The sequence below is a fragment of the Dermacentor silvarum genome, chromosome 8, assembly GCF_013339745.2.
Source record: "Dermacentor silvarum isolate Dsil-2018 chromosome 8, BIME_Dsil_1.4, whole genome shotgun sequence".
NCBI classification, from domain to species: Eukaryota; Metazoa; Arthropoda; class Arachnida; order Ixodida; family Ixodidae; genus Dermacentor; species Dermacentor silvarum.
Window position 1 is genome coordinate 167,631,509 of NC_051161.1, and position 19,457 is coordinate 167,650,965.

General features: G+C 47.8%; 1 protein-coding gene across 1 annotated transcript in view; it reads right to left on the minus strand.

Moving 5' to 3' along the window:
• LOC119462570 (uncharacterized) overlaps nt 1–19,457 on the minus strand; it is a 76,428-nt gene that overhangs the window by 22,322 nt on the left and 34,649 nt on the right. The window contains exon 2 of the mRNA XM_037723907.2: nt 5,646–6,836. Coding sequence (XP_037579835.2) covers nt 5,646–6,836 — 1,191 coding nt within the window. The remainder of the gene's footprint in view (nt 1–5,645; nt 6,837–19,457) is intronic.

The following is a 19,457-nucleotide window of genomic DNA, read 5'->3' on the forward strand; positions in this document are numbered from 1 at the left end:
GCGTTGGACACATTGCCCGTCACTGCAGCAGTAGCTAGTCGTCGCCTTCAAACTGGAGCACTGGATCTTGGCGTCGTCCTGGAGGCAACATTCAACGGTTTTCCCCTCGCTCTGATCCACATGCTTCCGATGCCGCCATTCCACACTCCAGGTTTAGCCGCTCACCGTCCCCACAAGGCCGTCGATCTCGATCGCCGCGATCATACCGATCATCGTCCCCTGCACGGCCTGGCACCTACGCTCCCGAAAACTAAGCCGTGCAGCTCCCGGAGGTGACGCTGCATCAGTGACCCGATATACAAATCCTCTGTTGACTGTACCTACGCGCCGAAACCTTCTGGACATTCAAGTGGACGACGTCACCGTTACGGCCCTCATAGACACTGGAGCGCAGATTTCAATAATGAGCGCTGCTCTCCGTACTCAGCTCCGCATTGTGATTACGCCCGCAATTCAGAGCACAGTACGGGTGGCTGATGGCAGCTCATCTGCCGTCCTTGGTATGTGCACCGCCCGAGTGTGCATTGCTGGCCGCCATACCAATGGTTTGTTTGCCATGCTTGCGCAGTGTCCCCACGACGTGATCATCGGCCTATACTTTCTCTCGAAGCACTCAGCCCTTATCGACTTCTCCAAAGGTGCCCTTCAACTGGAACTCCCTTTTGACGCCCTCGTACTATCGGACACTCCCAGCCGCTTATGTTCTGTCGAGCTCCTCCATCTGCCACCGCAAGCCTCCACGTACGTCCGGTTCACCGGCGCCCTTATCGCGTTTCCGCTGCGGAACGCTCCTCCACGTACGTCCCCATTAAGTCCCTCTCCTTCTGTGTGCGATGGTGAATACGTTATTTCCCCAATTCTCGACGTGGTCCCGATGCACTCTGTCGTTCTCCCGCACACTGTGGTTACCGTACGCGACAACAAAACCTGCCTGCCGCTTTTGAACTTTGGTCTTTCTACCCACATGCTACCTGCTGGTATCGCGCTTGCCACCGTGTCGTCGTTGCAGGAATGCGCCATTTTTGTGTTAGCCGTCGACGGCCCTCTAACTGTTTGCGGCTCTCTCACAGCCGCCTCGTCGCTATGTGCCAATTTCGAGAAAATGATATCAGCCGACCTCCCGCATACGCAAGCAGAAGATCATCGCCGGGTCTTGCTGTCGTATTCCGATATCTTTGATCTCTAAAATCGCCCTTTAGGCTAGACAACAGTTGTTCAGCACTCCATCTACACCGGTGATGCTCAACCGGTTCACCGGCGCCCTTATCGCGTTTCCGCTGCGGAACGCACCATAATCCAAAAGGAAGTCGATCAAATGCTAGGCCAAGAACATCATCGAACCGTCCTCGAGTCCTTGGGACGCTCCTGTTCTGCTGGTCAACAAAAAGGACAACACCTGGCGATATTGCGTTGATTATCGACACCTCAGCGAGATCACGAAAAAGGTCGTCTATCCCTTGCCCCGTATCGATGACGCACTCGACTGTCTTCACGGTGCCCAATATTTCTCGTCTATTGACGTTTGCTCAGGTTATTGGCAGATTGCTGTTGACCCACTGGACCGCGAAAAAACTGCATTCGTAACTCCCGATGGCCTCTATCTCTTTAAAGTGATGCCTCTCGGCCTTTGCAATGCGCCGGCCACATGCGAGCGCATGATGGATGCGCTTCTTCGTGTCGTGAAAAGGTCGAGCTGCTTGTGCTATCTTGAGGATGTCATTGTTTTTTCGCCAACATTTGACAGCCATCTTCAGCGCCTCTCCAACTCAATGCCTCAAAATGCCGTTTCGGACGCCGCGACATAACCGTACTTGGCCATCTCGTCAACGCGACAGGTGTCCAGCCCGATCCTGAAAAAGTTCGCGCCGTGAAGCATTTTTCTATACCTTGTTCGGCTAAAGACTTACGAGTTTTATAGTTTATACCGCCATAATATGCATCCTGAGGGCCCTGAACCCCTCCTTGTCGTGCCTGCCCATCTGCAGTCAGATGTCCTTCGCCAGCTTCCCGATGAGACCACTGCTGGTCACCTTGGTGTCACCCGCACTTATGATCAGCGTCAGCCGCCGTTTCTTCTGGCCTGGTATCTATCGCTCCGTCCAACGATATGTCGCTAGCTGCGACAAATGCCAGCGTCGCAAGAGGCCAGCTATGTTACCTGCCGGTCTGCTTCATCCTATAGACATTCCTGCCGAATCGTTCTTTCGTGTTGGGCTCGACCTTCTTGGCCCCTTTCCAACCTCGACATCAGGCAACAAGTGGGTCGCTGTTGCGACCGACTACGCGACGCGATACGCCGTTACTCGTGTTCTCCCAACCAGCTGCGCTACGGATATCGCCGACTTTCTCCTTCATGACATCATCCTGCATCATGGTGCTCCTCGACAGCTTCTGACCGATCAAGGCCGATACTTTTGTCTCGCGTCATCGCTGACATCCTTCGTTCCTGCTCTACCCACCACAAGCTCACAACTGCTTATCACCCGCAAACGAATGGACTCACAGAGCGCCTGAACCGAACTCTAACCAATATGCTTTCAATGTACGTCTCCGCCAATCACGGCGATTGGGACGCTACTTTGCCGTACGTTACTTTGGGACGCTACTTTGCCATACCTACAACTCGTCCCGACATGACACCACTGGTTACTCCCCGTTTTATCTCCTGTATGGACGCGAACCTTCTCTGCTTCTCGATACTTTACTTCCTGACAGCTGAACCACCACGTATGTTCGCGACGCCATAGCGCGCGCCGACACTGCTCGCCAGATCGCTCGTGAACGGCTCACAGTGTCTCAGGATTCCCCAAAAGCCCTGTATGATAGTCGCCACAGAGACGTTTCTTACTCCCCAGGCGCCCTCATGCTACTGTGGTCTCCGTCCCGCCGCATCGGTGTCTCCGAAAAGCTATTGTCCCGCCACGATGGTCCTTACAGGGTGCTACGTCAAGTCACCGACGTTACGTATGAGATCAAGCCAGTCACCGCGACAGCGCCGTCTATGCCCCACCCTCTGCCATCGTGAACGTTGCGAGATTTAAGCCGTACGTAACTGGACCCTCTGGTCCGTCGTAGCAAGCACCGGGTCGGCGCTCGCGCCCCGGGGGGGGGGGGGGGGGTTGTGCCACGAGACAGTGAAGTGACCAGAGGCGTGCGATAGCCTTGCATCCGTCGCCGGTGCTTGTCCAAACCTTGTATATAGCAATACTCCCTAAATAAACGTTATCCCCGTAACAAAATCATAACAATTCCCTGTTTACGCTGTCATAGGCTCCTTTACTATCTAGAAATGTCATCGATAAAGGTCTGTTCTAAGCTACTGATATCTCTATGCACCGAGTTAGTACAAACGTATTATCCTCTAAGCGTCTGCCTAGCTTGAACCCCTTCTGTAGTTCCCCCAGTGCATCGTTTTTCTCCACCCATTTAGACAGGTCTAATTTTATGGCTTGCATTTACATTCTATTGTCACCAGCGTTACTGTCACTGGCCTGTACGAGCTCGTCTTATCCTTATGACCACTGCCTTCGTAGGTCACGTTCATTTTGCTTTTGCGCCATCCAAACGGGTTTTCCTTCGTTTTAATCATTTGCTCTATGGCATCAGTGAGCAATGCCTTGCTCTTTAGACTGAGGTTTTTGATGAGCTGCATTGGGATTTCATTGAGTCCTACGGCCATGTGATTAGGAACATTTTGTATGCTAAATTTTGATCACTCAGGCTTCTTAGCTGTTGCTGGATCTCTTAGTCTGAACTACGCTGTCTTCCGGCCCCTAATAACGTATCTGATGTACATCAGCGCAACGTCTCCTTCGAAGATGTTGCCGTCTTCACCCCTCATAGCCGTTTGGGACTTTTTAGTCGGAGCTCGGATTCGAGTGCTCTTACGTGGTTCCAGAACACTTTTGGTGCGCCTTTGCTTCTTTTGTGAATGTTGTGCACTCAACCTTTAATTGTGCATTTAATTTTCTCTTGCACGAGCTCACTCACCAGCCTCTTCTTTCTCGGTATTTGTTCCAACTAAGGAGCACGTTTTCGTGTAATGCCGACTTTGAGACTTCTAGATGATACTTAGACGCACGCTTACGCTCTGTTATAGCTTGCGGTATTTCCTTACTGCACCATTTACGTGGATTCCTCTTTCGGACCCAACAGTTTTCTTGCCGTGTCTCTTATCTCCTCCTCCATGACGTCTACTAGTTGATTGTATTCCCAGACCTTTGTACGAAACGCCTCCGTCTTAGTTTTTTTAGATCTGTGTTATTAGCGTTTTTCATTTTTAGGCATTCTGGTGCTATTTGTTCGGTTTACATATTTTACGTATAGACGTTTATGATCACTATTCAGACTATCTTTTCCATGTTCATCCATCATCATTTCATCTATTCGTTCGTAGATGATTTATGAGGCTAAAGAATTGAATCATGGTGTATTACGTGCCAAAACCACCATCTGAGTATGAGGTACACCGTTGTGCGGGACTCAGGATTAACTTGGACCACCTGGGGTTCTTTAACGTGCACCTAACTCTAAGTAGATGGGTGTTTTCTGCGCTTAGACCCCATCGAAATGCGGCCGCCATGGCCGAGGTTCGATACCACGACCTCTGTGACTAAAGCGTTATCGGTACATGACTGCTTGTTTCCGCATTGTCACGTTACCTGTTCCTGACACTTATTCTCCTTGTTAACTACCATAGGGTTCGTTTCATCGAATTCATTTTTTTTTCGTTGGATGTATGCCTGTTGTACCTACAGGTGGTGTGGGCTTAGCCCCACGATTATGTTTGGTTTCTTTAAAAAAATACAGACGAAAAAAATCGCAAACATCACTAGAGAACCGTTGTAATCAGTATATCCATCTAAATCCTCCATGTGTGTATTCATATCTCCTCCTGATATCACCTGGCCCGATTTCATGAACTCATGAAATCGCTTATTATGCAATCAATGAATTCTTACTTTTTTTTCTCTGCTATCACTACCTGTCTATAGGTAAGCTCCTCCAGGCCACTTGTTTTTGCCATCCCATGTGCCGCTAATCCACAAATTCTCGTTACCTTTGGCCCTTTGGCACTTCACACCTCGCCTAATTAGTATGCCTAGGCCTCGGCCTTTCCTTGCCCCAGTCATTCTGTTGCAGCTCTCACATACAAAATTGCGAATAACAAGCGGCTGCTCCTAATCTCGTAGATGTGTTTCGGTCAATATTAAACGCTAATAGCTTCGTCATTGAGCTGCGTTGGAACTTCCAACCGTATTTCCTGCTTGCGACCACCCTGTATGTTTATTTAACAAATTTTACCGTCTGTGTTCTTATCCTTTGTGCGTATTTCCTTGGGCTCCTTGTGGCCCAATTCTGCCCTTTGCTGGTGTGTCACTTCATTCAATACTTAATCGGCCTTCCTGATTGCCTGGGGCCCTCCTATGATATGGGGAGGCACATTATGTACAAACTGCCAGCTCCTCATAAGATAAGCTTCTACATAAAGCACTATAAGCAAACAGGAGACTGAGGGCTAGTAGAACTGCGGTAGTTGTATGCTGAAGGCAAGAATATTTTGTTCCTCACGTCTGGCCACTGTACTAGTGCGCACTGAAACACGTGCTCTTGCGAAAGCTTAGTACGGCAACAGTTGCACTTACCTAGCCAGAAAGAAGTAGTGCACAAGCACGCCAATGAGTACACACAGTGCCTGGTACCGGGCAGCCACCATGACGAAGAGGAAGAGCAGCTGTGCGGCGAAGATGGAAAGGGAAAGCATGCTGATCAACTTGTCGGGCAGCTTTCGTGGGCCAGGCGCGCGAATCTGGAGCGCCATCTTGATGAGAAGGCATGCCAGGGATATCAGGCTGCCAGCGAGCGTAATGTAACCCTCGGTGTCGCGAAACTTGTACACCGACATCCTTCGTGCAGTACCCTGGAAGCTGGAGTCGGCACATACCAGAATAGCACCATCGGACCGCAGCTCGTATTCGCCGGGCACCAAGAGCTCACCGCTGCCGGCGTCGCCTCGAAGGGTGGCGGTGTGGTTCTCCCAGAGCGTGAACTCGTCTGTGTCCAGCGCCACTTTGCTGCAATTAGACGCGAGAAGCGCGCGAGGCAACGCGGACGAACCGTAGGCGGCCTTGAGTGCGCCGGCGACGCACAGGCCGTCGCGCAGTTGGTAGAGCTTTCCGCACACAAGATTGCGACAGGTCTGCTTCCACGGGTCATACGCCTGGTTCGGTGCGCAGCGATCTTGAAGGCCCACCTTGATTCCGCCTCTTGCGAAGTCAACGTCGATGAGAAGCGAGTACGAGGGGAGAACGTCAGCGTGGGGGATAATGTCTTCCCGGTCTTCATCCCACTCTGTCCATGGATATTCAACCGTACTGTCGTCCTCGACACAAGCAAGGTCTCCTGCTCCAACGCCATAGCAGAGAGCGCAGTAGGCATTCTTGTAGTTGACGCCCGTGAGTCTATCTAGTACAGGGGCGAAGTATGTGTGGCAGCCGTCGCGAAGTCGCGAGTTGCGGTCGCGGAAGTCTGCCGGGCAGTCGGAAACCAGGTCGGAGCGGCAGACGCGAAAGTACTGCTCAGGCCTCTTGCCATGCATGAACTCCGGGCAGCCCAGGAAGACGGGGCACTGCGACGGGTCATGGGTCTTGGAGGGCGAACAAGCCGCGCCATTGACCTGGCTGAGAGAGCGCAGAAAGGCGGTCCACATCTTCACGTTGAAATCGCGGTTACAGACGGCGCAGCGCACGTTCTTGTACGTGATATTGGTGCTCTTACTGGTCACAGGGATGGTAAGAAACGGATCCATCGCCGCCGCCCATTCGTCTTGGCATTCGCTGCGCACAGATAAATCAAACCTGATTGAAAAAAAAAAACATTCGCAGCAAGATTGTTTATGGCCCAGGTAATTATTTTGGTAGGCTTATAGCATAACACAGCGATAACTACGCAAAGCATATACCAGACGCGTACTTGTTCTTTCTGCCAGTGCCTATTGTTTTGAGCCAAGAGCACACTGCAACAATACGAAGACGCATTTCCTATTCACGAGGGGACTGATAGATCCGGCGGTAATTACCTGTACTAAAATTAGTACTAGTATATTGACTGCCTAATTAACAAATACTTTATGTCAATCTTAAAACTTCACTTTAAGGAGCATGCTTCAGCTGCAATTGAAGTTGGGCAATTACAGGTTTATTTAAGTTATGGGAAGAGCTGTGAGCAGCATTGAAATGTTCGTTCAGAAGATGTGCCACAAGATGCATTGGCGCTGCATTAGACCATTTGCCCTAAACATCCTTATCGCAGCGCAAAAATGTAACTGCAACTTTACTGCACATTTTGCCGGATAGACACGGCTACGTGTTTTTTCGCCTTATTTGTGCAACCCTAAAATGACGCAAAATATACAAACTTTCAATGACTGAAGCCTTCCCATCAGAAAGCTAAAGATTGATTGATCATGCAGATGTTACGTAAAAGTTCATTTAGGAGTTTTACGTGGCAGAACCACGATACGATTATGAGGCACGCCATAATGGGGGACTCCAACTTAATTTCGTCCAGCTGCTCTTGAACGCGCACCCCTTGCACGGGCGTTTTTGTAGTATTTCGTCCCTATCAAAACGGGACCGAGTTTGATGCTGCGCCTTCGGGCTGAAGCGGCGCAACGCCCTTAGCCACCACCACGACGGGTAACCTATGGATCGTCAACTGAGCTCTTTAAATAATTACTTTGGAAAGGCGAAATTGCAGTATCTGTTACAAGTAACTATAAAAATTGCGCTCAAAGAAGGAAAAAAAAAACGTGTGCTACCAGAATTTACAGGCTGCGAGACTATGAAGTTATGAATAGAGTCACGTACTGCGGGAACTGCCGCCGTGATCCGCGAGATCAAACCTACTGCAAGACAGTACTTGGGTAATTAGCCAGGCACTCTGCATCACCTATTATACCGGAGCGGAGACGAGCAGTATTGAATATATCTTACTCATAGCGGTAGTGCCAATGGTGGTACAGAATGGAAACAAACAGAACAAGTGCTAACGAACAAATGTTCAGCGCTTTTCCTATGTGTTTCTATTCTTCGTGTCGCCGTCCCATATGCGGTGCCGTTAAAATGAACACCAACCAGCTCGCCCAGTTTACACTCTACTGCATTGTCTTACATACTATCTTACGATATTCTTCGGGTATATTGTAACTAAATCACAATATACTTTAAAAGATGCGTACCGATATGTATTTTCGATACACCAGTTTAGGTATCCTGTACCTTAGATATGGATGTATCTATCACAAAACTTACTGAGATGGTCATTGTCACTGAAGGCTAGCAATCGTCGGCAAAAAGTTCTCATGCATCGGGCAATTTTATCTCTACGCGCATTTCTAATAATCAAACAAAACCAGAAATGTGAACAAACCGCAACAAAGTGCCAACTTGAAAATCCTTGCTTTACAACTTGCTAGTGCATGCCACCTCGATTTTCCTGACAAAATACGATGCTCTGCGGTGTTATTAAAAACGAGAATTGTGGTGAACCAAAACTAAAAGCGACTTATTTATCACATGAGTATTTGGTCAAGTTTGAGAAAATCATCTGACAGATACGATTAATAATCAACAGGTTTCTTTCACACACTTTCAATGAGATTAGCATTCATTGATAGGTTCGCTAAGTTAGCGATTCATTTGTGAGTTTATCCGTGCGTACGTTACCTCTCATGCTAACTTGGAGCATTGACTAGTCCATGGTCTAATGGGTTCCTTCAACTACTGTGCTTAGAGAACCGCGTTCGAAATCAACCACCGGGCCAATCTGGGTATGTGACGATGGGCGTGACGCGCTGTTCAATGAACGTCTCACTTCAACCTTGGTCACTGAATATGTGGCACGGAATATGTGTCACTGCAACGAACCTTTTTTACGCCAACTTGGGTCACTGCATGGGTATCTGGGAAACCAGGTACGCGCCGCCATTCGATGAACCTCTGACGTCAACCTTGGTCAATAGTTTGGGGTTGTTTAACGTGCGCCCAATACAGCATGCAGGGTTAACTGTTTTACAGCGAAGCTGTTAAGGGCTCACCTTTCGACGGTCGCGTCCGGCAATAGCAAAAACAATTGTCCCAGTTCACCCGAAAGGCGAAGCATCAATAGCGATAGCAAATTAGTAGAGAGCTATACGGAGTAAGATGATGATATGTGGGGTTTAATGGCGCAAGGGCCAATAATGGCCATAGAGCGCCAGGCCAGTGTTAATGAGTATGAATTGAAGCGATCAATTACGAGTGGTGGATATGACGTGGCTGTAAGGGGGCCTAAAATAGTCACTGTAAAGTGCATAAAATCTACAGGTAATAAGATTATGGAAATGATTGATGGCGTGTGCTATGAGCATGAAATATGCATTGCAAATAAATGTTACTATTTGCAAAGTATGCCCGATGCGAAAATTGCCATGAAGCACTATTGCCTCAACAGAGCCCTTGAACATAAAGGCCTGGAGGCATGTGCTATACTGAGCACTATCGCAACAGCATCCTATGGCGGGAGGATGTGCTACGAATATCTAGGGCTAATCACATGTAGTACCACATCATTCAAAAAACCTAGGACTGCTTTGGTATTAAAAAGTGGATCTTTGCCAAGAAACATACTGGGATGGAGAGGGATATGGTTAGCGGTATGCAAGAGGAAAATGTTTCCTTCTCTCTGTTTCGGCTTCCCGGCACTCCAAGACGACATGGAGGACGGTCAGCCTCTGACCACATCGGCCACATGTTGGAGGCTCGTTACCAGTCAACAGAAAATTGTGAGTGCGATATGTGTGTTCTATTCTGAGACGGCAGAATAGGACATCAGTTCGTCGTGTTTTAGTTGTACAGAGCCAGAAACCTAACTGTGGCTTAATCAGGTGGAGTTTATTATTTGTTTCACTCTCCCACATGCGTTGCCAGTTGTTTCGCAGTTTCGTTCGCAAAAAAGGCTTGAGATCTGTGGCGGGAATAGTACTGCTAAGATTGGTAGCTTCAGATGTAATTGATATGGCCATTTGGTCTGCAAGCACATTAACTTCGATGGATCTATGACCAGGAACCCAGCATATTGTCACATGTCTACCAGATGAGTAAATATTGCACAAATATGAATAAAGTTCAATGAAAACAGGATTTTTGTGTTTCCTTGAAGACATTAGTGCCTTTACGACACTTAAGGAGTCCGTGAATATTATTGCCTTATGTAGTTTCAATTTCTTAATGTGCCTAACCGCAGACAGTACTGCATAGGCTTCTGCAGTGAAGATACTTGTATAAGGGTTCAATACGTCTGATTCAGAGAAAGATGGACCGACAGCCGCGTAAGATACGCCAGCATGGGACTTTGACGCGTCGGTGTAGAATTCAGAGCAACAGTACTTCGATTGGAGTTCACGGAAATGTATTGCGATTTCGAGTTCAGGAGCGTGATTTGTGACCTCCACAAAGGATATATCACATTCTATCACCTGCCCCTCCCAGGGTGGTAAAAGCTTACCTGGAGGCATTAGACGGTGTTCGAGAAGTGGGACATCAATTTCTTCCATAAGTTCTCTCACACGCAGTGAGAAAGGCCGTCTCACAGAGGGTCAATTATGGAAAAGTGTAGTGCACGTCAAATCGTTAACGGTTTGAGAACATGGATGTTCATGATTAGAGTGAACTTTGAGGAAGTATGTGAAGCTGATGTATGATCTCTGGAGATGAAGTGACCATTCATTCGATTCTGCATATAGGCTTTCAATAGGGCTTGTTCTGAAAGCGCCGGTGGCCAGGCGGCTACCTAAATGGTGAACGGGATCTAGCATCTTTAGCGCGCTTGGGGCAGCAGAGTGATATACTACAACGCCATAATCCAGTCGCGATCTAATGAGGCTCTTGTAAAGATTCATTAAACATTTCCTGTCGCTGCCCCATGTTGTGTGAGACAAAATCTTCATTAGGTTCATTGTTTTTAAGCATTTTCCTTTGAGATATTTTATGTGGGGAATGAAAGTTAGCCTAAAGTCAAGTATGATGCCTAAAAACTTGTGTTCTTTGTCCACAGGTATTTGCTGTCCATGCAGTTCTACACAAGGATCTGGGATCAGGCCTCTCTTTCTTGTGAAAAGAACACAAGAACTTTTGTGGGGGTTAACTTTAAACCCGTTTTCGTCTGCCCACTTGGACACCTTGTTCAAGCCCTGCTGCACCTGTCTCTCGCACACTGCGAGGTTACATGACTTGAAGCCTATTTGTAAGTCGTCTACGTAGACGGAATAAAAAATAGCCGGTGGTAATGAGGCACGGAGTGTATTCATCTTAACGATTACATTGCCGATTCTGACACGGAAGGTACGATTAGACAAATAGCTTTCTATTAGGCTTAGCATATTGCCATGGATGCCCATTCGCGACAGGTCTCTCAGGATTCCGTAACGCCATGTTGTGTCGTACGCCTTCTCCATATCGAGGAATACCGATAAGAAAAACTGTTTATGCACAAATGCGTCCCGGATATTTCCTTCAATGCACACAAGGTGATCATTTGTGGATCGCCCTTCTCTAAAGCCACACTGATAGGGATCAAGCATTTTGTGGAGTTCAAGGAAATGTATGAGTCGTCGATTAACCATTTTTTCAAATAGCTTACATACGCAACTTGTGAGAGCTATGGGACGTTAACTTGCCGCCGAGGAAGGATCTTTACTTTGCTTCAATACAGGGACCACAGTCGCTTCTTTCCATGCGGACGGAAGGTATCCGGCACCCCAAATAGTGTTGAAAAGTGCGAGTAGTGTCAGTTGTTTATCAGGGTGTACGTTCTTAATCATGTCATACATGACTCTGTCGGGTCCCGGTGCAGAACTCTTACATGCGATCAAGGCAGCTCTCAACTCGGCAATAGTGAAAGGAAGGTTATGCGGTTCCTTCTGTCGACATTTGCGTACGAATGGCTTACATTATTCTCTCTGTTTATATTTAAGAAAGGGTTGCGAATAGTGGATTGAGCTTGAAACACGCTCAAAGTGCTCCCCAAGACAGTCTGCCTGATCCTGGAAGGTATTCCCTTGGTCATTCACCAGAGGCAACGGATGAATTTGGTGACCCTTCAGCTTTCTTAAGCCGTTCCACACTTTTGCCTCCTGTGTGTATGAATTTATACACGATAGAAAGCTCACCCAGCTTTCTCTCTTTGCCTGACGTCGTGTCCGTCTTCCCTGTGATTTAATGCGTTTAAATTCAATTAGATTTTCTGCACTTGGCGATCTACGCAATATGCTCCATGCCTTATTCTGTCTATTTCGCGCCTGTCTGCAGTCTTCGTTCCACCAGGGGACACGTCTTTTAAGTGAGCCACCATTCGTTTGTGGGATACACTTTTCAGCAGCATTGATAATAAAAGCAGTAAAATATGCAACAGCATCGTCGATAGTAAAATTGTTTATAAAATCTCGTGGTGAATAAGTTAAATCTTTAAAATGCTCCCAGTCAGCCGATGCTAATTTCCATCGAGGAATATTGGGAGGGTTATCGTGCTGCGTTATTAAGTTTAAAATTACAGGGAAGTGGTCACTTCCAAAAGGATTGTTAATGACATTCCATTCAAGGTCAGGCAAAGAGAAGCAGATCCAATTGCTAGATCTATTGATGAGTACGAATCATGTTGGGCGTTATAGTAGGTCGGCTTATTCTTATTAAAAAGGCAGGAACCAGAGGTCAGAAGGAAATTTTCGATGAGTCGACCTCTCGCGTCGCATAGCGAGTCTCCCCACAACGTGTTGTGAGCATTAAAATCTCCCACGAGTATGTAAATCCAAGGCCTTCGACACAATTACACATGACTACATCCTTAAGGAGATATCGGCCTTGAACTTAGGAGTTAAATTCTTCTCCTTCGTTGAATCTTTCCTTGAGAGCAGGACGGCGGTCATAAAGTTGAGGCAATCAGTGTCGGAGTCTTTCACACTCGGAAGAAGGGGCACACCCCAAGAGGCAGTTATCTCACCACTTCTGTTTAACATAGCAATGCGCAAATTGTCAGAAAGCCTTGCAACAATTGCTAATGTTGGTCATGCATTATATGCTGACGACATTACAATCTGGTGTCCCGGAGGATCGGAGGCGATGGTCGAACAAGCTCTACAGGAGGCTCTAGACGTTACAGAGTCTTTCCTGGACGGTACGGGACTTGCACTATCGCCTGGAAAGTCGGAACTCCTGCTGTACAGACAGGCTAGACGAGGTGCTAGGTGACTCACCCCACTCGATCAGGTGCCCATTAGCGTTCGTACCAGGGAGGGGTATACCATCCCTAGAGTAGACTATCAAAATTCTAGGGCTTTTATTAGACTCGAAGGGCTGCAACGCAAAGTCTATAGCTCATCTCACCACGAAAACAGAGAACATTCTCAGATTAATTATGAGAGTGTCCAACAAGAAAGGCGGCATAGGCGAGGATATACTCCTTAGGGCTCACCATGCTTTCCTCATGAGCCATGTCATTTACATAGTCGTGGCCCTCAATTGGACAAAAACAGAGAAAGATAAATTAGATATGCTCACGCGCAAAAGTGTCAAAAAGGTGCTTGGTATTCCAATCACGGCTAGCACAGAGAAACTCATGAAGTTGGGAGTACACAACACCACTTCGGAGTTAATTGAAGCGCAAAGATCAGCACAAATTATTAGATTATCGACCTCCAAAGCAGGCAGAAGACTGTTGGATGCGGCAGGCCTCCGTCCTAGTTTTAATCAGGGAGAAACCACGCAACTTGATAATCAAACAATGAATTCCTTTATTGTAGACCCTTCTCCACGAAACCTCCACCCACAACACAATAAAGGTCGAAGATTGGCAAGGGCTAGGGCTTTCCTAAAGAACTTATCCGGAACGGAGACCTTTGTTGACGCGGCGCGACACACGAGCTCCGACAAGTTTTCCGTAGCTATAGTCAATGACAGTGGAGATCTCCTCTCGGCAGCTTCGCTAAAGACATCATTGGTCAACGTGGCGGAGCAGGCTGCTATAGCTCTCGCATTACTTGATACAACACGCACTACAGTTTACATGGACTCCCGAGCGGCAATTTGAGCGTTCGCATCGGGATTGATAGCCAAACAGGCAGCCAGGATTCTCGACGGCAGACCCCCCTCAGACACTATTCATCACATAGTCTGGTTCCCAGCACACATGGGATCAGACGTATTACCGGGTCACCTGAACCCCAATGAGATAGCCCACGACCGTGCGCGAGGTTTCATATGCCGTGACGGGATGGTGTCTCGGGTGAGTTCGGGAGAGCTCTTCCACAGTGATCCTATAGTTACTTTTCAAGAAATCACATCACATTACAGAGGGGATAGGCAGAGTTTTCCCTCCCCCCATAATAAGCTAAACAGATCACAATCTAGCTCGCTCCGCATGCTCCAGACGGGGTCCTACCCCTCTAGGGGCTTTCTGAACAAACTTCCCCCGACATCGATCCATTCTGCCCAGATTGTGGCACTGAATTTTGCTCATTAAATCACATGCTATGGCAGTGCCCTGTGTTACAGGATTTTAACCAAGAAGAAGACTGGACGAAGGCCATCACAGATCCCAGACAAGACGTCCAACTCCTGGCTGTCCAGAGGGCCCGTGAACGAGCGGAGAGGCACGGCCTCTCTGTTCGGACATGGGACTAGCCAACGGCTAGCAGGCCCCACTGCCTAGCTTCTCAGGACCTAAATAAAGTGTTTACTACTACTAATACTACGAGTATGTAAGGTTCGGGAAGCTGGTCAATGAGGTTATGAAATTCAGTTTTTCCGAGGATATAATTTGGGGGTATGTATACAGAAGATACTGTCACCGTTTTATTGAAAAGAATTGCCCGATTTGACACTGCCTCAAGGGCCGCCTGAAGGGGTACATGTTGACAAGCTACGGACTTGTCTACAACTATTGCTACACCACCGGACGACGCAAGAGCGTCGGCTCGGTCTTTCCTGAAAATGGCGTATTGCCGGAGAAAGTTTGATTGTGTAGATTTAAGGTGTGTCTCTTGAGCACACAGCACCTTAGGATTAAACCTGTGTAGGATTTCTTTAACGTCATCGAGGTTGTGTAGGAGTCCTCCGACGTTCCAATGTATTATTTGTGTATTCATGTTGAAAGTGTTTTTTGTGCTGTGCGTTTAAGAGACTAACTTAACTTACGGAGCCCTTGTTGGGCACTGTGATGCGGGCTTTTTCTTTTTTGGAGCGATCGCGAGATTCTCGCGGCTCCTTAGGCGCAAGTGGCGCCGTCTGGCTGGTTGTTGTGTCCATAGCCTCTTGCGAGGCGCTGGACACGCGCTCTTGCGAGCGGTTGGTTTGACGAGAAGGCCTCGCCTCGAGGGACGAGGCCCTGGAGGCCACCAGCGCGGAGGTCGATGGCCCCTTCTTGTGAGTTGGCGGAGCAGCGCTAGCTGCAGCCGCCGAGGGGGCGGATGGCGTCACTGCGGGCTCACTCACTGTGTGTGGGCCGGACAGCCGCTCGAAGCCGTTGCGACGCTGCCCCCTGACGCGCCACTTCGGCAAAGGTGTTCTTTGGCAGGTATGACACCCGCCTTCGTGCCTCTTTGAACGATATATTTTCTTTGACTTTGATTGTGACAATTTGTTTTTCTTTTTTCCACGACGGGCAGGACCGCGAGTAGGCGGCATGCTCGCCGTCGCAGTTGACACATTGCAGTTTGCTTTCGCAGGATTCGGATGCATGTTCGTGGGCACATTTCGCACAGGTGAGGCGGCCACGACAGTTCTGCGAACTGTGGCCAAATCTTTGACACTTAAAGCAACGCAGAGGATTCGGAATGTAGGGCCTGACTTTGATCTTGATGTATCCTGTCTCTATGGTCTCGGACAGAACACTTGTACTGAATGTGAGAATAATGTGTTTCGTTAGGCACCCGGTCACCGGAAATTGGGATGAACCTGGGAGTAGTGGGTTTTTCACAGTACACTGTACCAACATGGCTATGCTCAGGAAAGGAGAGCAACAACATAGGGTCGGGGCCGTCGGGCGATGGTGGCGCCGACATGAATGAAGGGAAACACGGGTGCATGACACGCTCCAGTGTGTTCATGGCCATGTCTTCCGGATGAAGTATCGCGCCGGGCACAGCTTTCGACCTACTCCACGTTTCTGGCGCGAAGCTTTACTGCCATTTTCCTTTTCCTGCTAGATGAATTTTTCTTCGTGCTTAGATTCGAGATTCATTTCGATAGGTTGGACGTAAGATCGGATCCTCCTCAGAGAGGAGAATCCAAACGTGGGGAAGTGGGCCAAGTATGCGAGAACGTATAAAAAATAATGGGAACAAGACCCAGAGCCAAAGGTGGGCTCTGGTGCTTTTACTTCTACATGGTTTGCCCGTAACGTCATAGATGCAGATACTCATTCTGCTAATATCGAAACATGTTCGACACAATGACATCAGTGCACCACGTCACATGAACTTCACCCACCGTGTTAGCTTAGCTTGTGAGGTGTCATGCTGCTGGCTCGATGATGCGGGTTTGATTCCCGGCCATGGCGGCCGCATTTCGATCAAGGCGAAATGCAGGAGCACCCGTGTACTTAGATTTAGGTGTATGTTAAAGAATCCGAGGGGGCCAAAATTAATCCAGAGTCCTCCACTGCGTCATGCCTCCCAATCATATTGTGGTTTTGGCACGTAAAACCCCAGCAATTATTAGAGTTTAAGAACAGGGGCCTCAAACGTACTGAAGCCCCGAAGAAATAGCGTCGAAGCCACTGCGCATGCGCACGACGGAAACTGTGTTTGGGGTTAGCGTCGGGCACACTTTTTCATCAATTTAGCGGGAGCCCCAAAAGCTACCCCAAAAGCAGTTGCAGGCTGCTAATAGAATAAGTTCTAAATTGTAAATAAAGGCGACAACACGAAAGTCTAAATTGCTTTTCTTATCATAAAATGGTATATTTTATTTTAATATTTATAACAGCTTTTCTTTGACGCTGTAGTGACCCTGCAAACGCAACACGCTATCAGCAAACGCAAAACGCCCATTCCAAAACTCTTCATTCCTGCATGCCCCCACGCTAACACCTGCAAAGCTCTTTGGGGCCCCAAACATTAGGGGCCCCTATTCTAAAACGTAATTAGCCATCAACATGGTTTGCTTTTTTGACAGTAACCGGGTTTCACAGCATTACCAATTAAAAGCCGTCGTGGCTTTTACCATTTCGAGCGAGTTAGTTCGGGACGTGCTCGTCGCCGAAAACGACTGCGCGCTTTTTACACTTCTGTGCCGGTTTGCACAGTAATCTTTTAAAGCTCCGCTTACACTGATTCAGACAGTGAGTGGCATCTGCAGCCTGTCCCTTTTCTTAACGCATGTTCTTGGCGTGCTGAGACCTAAGATGGCGGCCAGGTTGATGTAAAATGACACTATATAGGTAGAGTGTGTCCCCGCTAATCCGGGCCAAGCTAATTGAAAAACAATAACAAAAAGAAAGCAGAAAACAAGATAGGACGATGAGACAAATAACTCGAGATATCATAGCGCGAAAGACTTGTTTTAGCTCATCAAAAAAGAAGCCGTGAAAACGTCGCCGTCACAGATCGCTGGACCGCTGAACTTCTACGCCGTAGGCAGAGATAACGTGAGAGATCGATGACGCTGAACATTATTTTTTGGTTCACGACAGCTAAAAAGCAGAGTTCGTAGATTAATATTACTGTATATAACTAAAAATAATAACTTAGTACTATCTGTCATAAAATAAAAGCACTGATTCGCTCTCTGCAGCGATTCGCTGGAACTTAAGAGCTTCCGGGCCCAACCAAAAAGTGTTCTGTGCAAGTATGATTTCACTGTTGTTGATGTCAAGAGCCAACCAATACGGCGGCACAGACATTTTGTTACGATGGGTTGTGCAAACAAAAAAGATTGCCGTAGTCGAATGTCAAAAAGTATACACAAATAAAACTGCAAATAAAAATGGCTATGTTTGGCTACGAATTTTTTTGCGCTTTTTTATGTTTGGCTACATTTGGGCTACAACTTTTCTAGCTTTTGGCTACGCCGCCTCGTCGGACCTGGCAACACTGATCAGCACCTGGAAGATCTCGTTTATCACTTTCAGCGTCCCAAGGTTCACCTTCAAACCAACAACGTCGGTCGCGCACCACACGTCTAGTACAGCTGTGGCAGCATTGGGCACATTTCTCTGTTCTGTTGAGTGCGCGGACAGACAGAGGTGTGGCTGACCACAGACTTGTCATCAGTTCGAATATATAATTACGACAACCGCTGGCGAACCAGCACCCAGTATTGCATCACCACCGCTATAAGTAAACTAATCGGCGCGGCCGACAGAGGTAGGGTCACCCGACAGTCGCCTCCACCAAAGATTACTCTGCCTGTTATAATGACGAACAAATTGCATGTGTTGTTTGATGGTATACCTATAAACGCATTAGTGGACTCCAGTGCCACCGTTTCCGTCATGAGTTTGGCCTTCCAGGACTGGCTTGGCCTCAAAGTTAAAGTTACTTGGAATTATGGTACTAGGTTTCGTTGTCACGTTGTGTCACAGAGTGCCTTCTGCCACTTTATATTTGTGAAGTAGCCGTTTCGTTGAGTGAAGAAGTTTCTCAAAACGGAATACCTGGTACACAGCACTGCCGCAATGAGGTCTTCTGCCGATTGACTTTTCAGGAGTGGGGGGTTTCCGGTAAGTGACTTGTGCCGCGTTCTGTCGTAACTGAAGAATGACGCTTCGTATTTGTTTGCATTAAACTGTTCTTCGGTCCGCAGTGTTGTTTCACGCGGCATGAAGCTCACCGAATTAGACAAGACCACGCATAGTTACATTACGACACTCAGTGACGAGGCACAGGCTGGTGCTTGCTGTGCTACCTCTCCTATTCATCGAAACACTTATGAAGATCAGATAAGAATGGCTAGCAAGTTTTTGCTTCAAATAAGCCTCTAACTCTTACACAAGTTCCGCAGGCACGTTTTCCCGTGTTTCGATGATTTCACGTGAGGTGACAAGCAGGCTTCAATTCCACGTTGCCGTGCTCGTCACAGAATTAATGTCGGGTCTGCTCAATCCATTGGACAAAAACCTTATCGCGTGTCATCGACAGAGAGGACCGTTATCGCTCACCAAGTGAACGACATGCTACGCTAGGGTGTCATTCAAGAGTCTAGTCCGTGGGCAGCACGGTTGATCCAGGTCAAAAAGGATCTATCATACAGGCTTTGTACGGTCACCAAAAAAGATTTGTATCCTTTTCCTCGAACCGACGACATTCTTGAGTGTACATTTTGCAGCCTATTTGTCATCACTTGATTTGCTGTCAGATTTGAAGCCGGGTATTCTACCTCTGCTCCAGGCCACCTCTCTCCACGCCAATGTTCAACACGCGCACC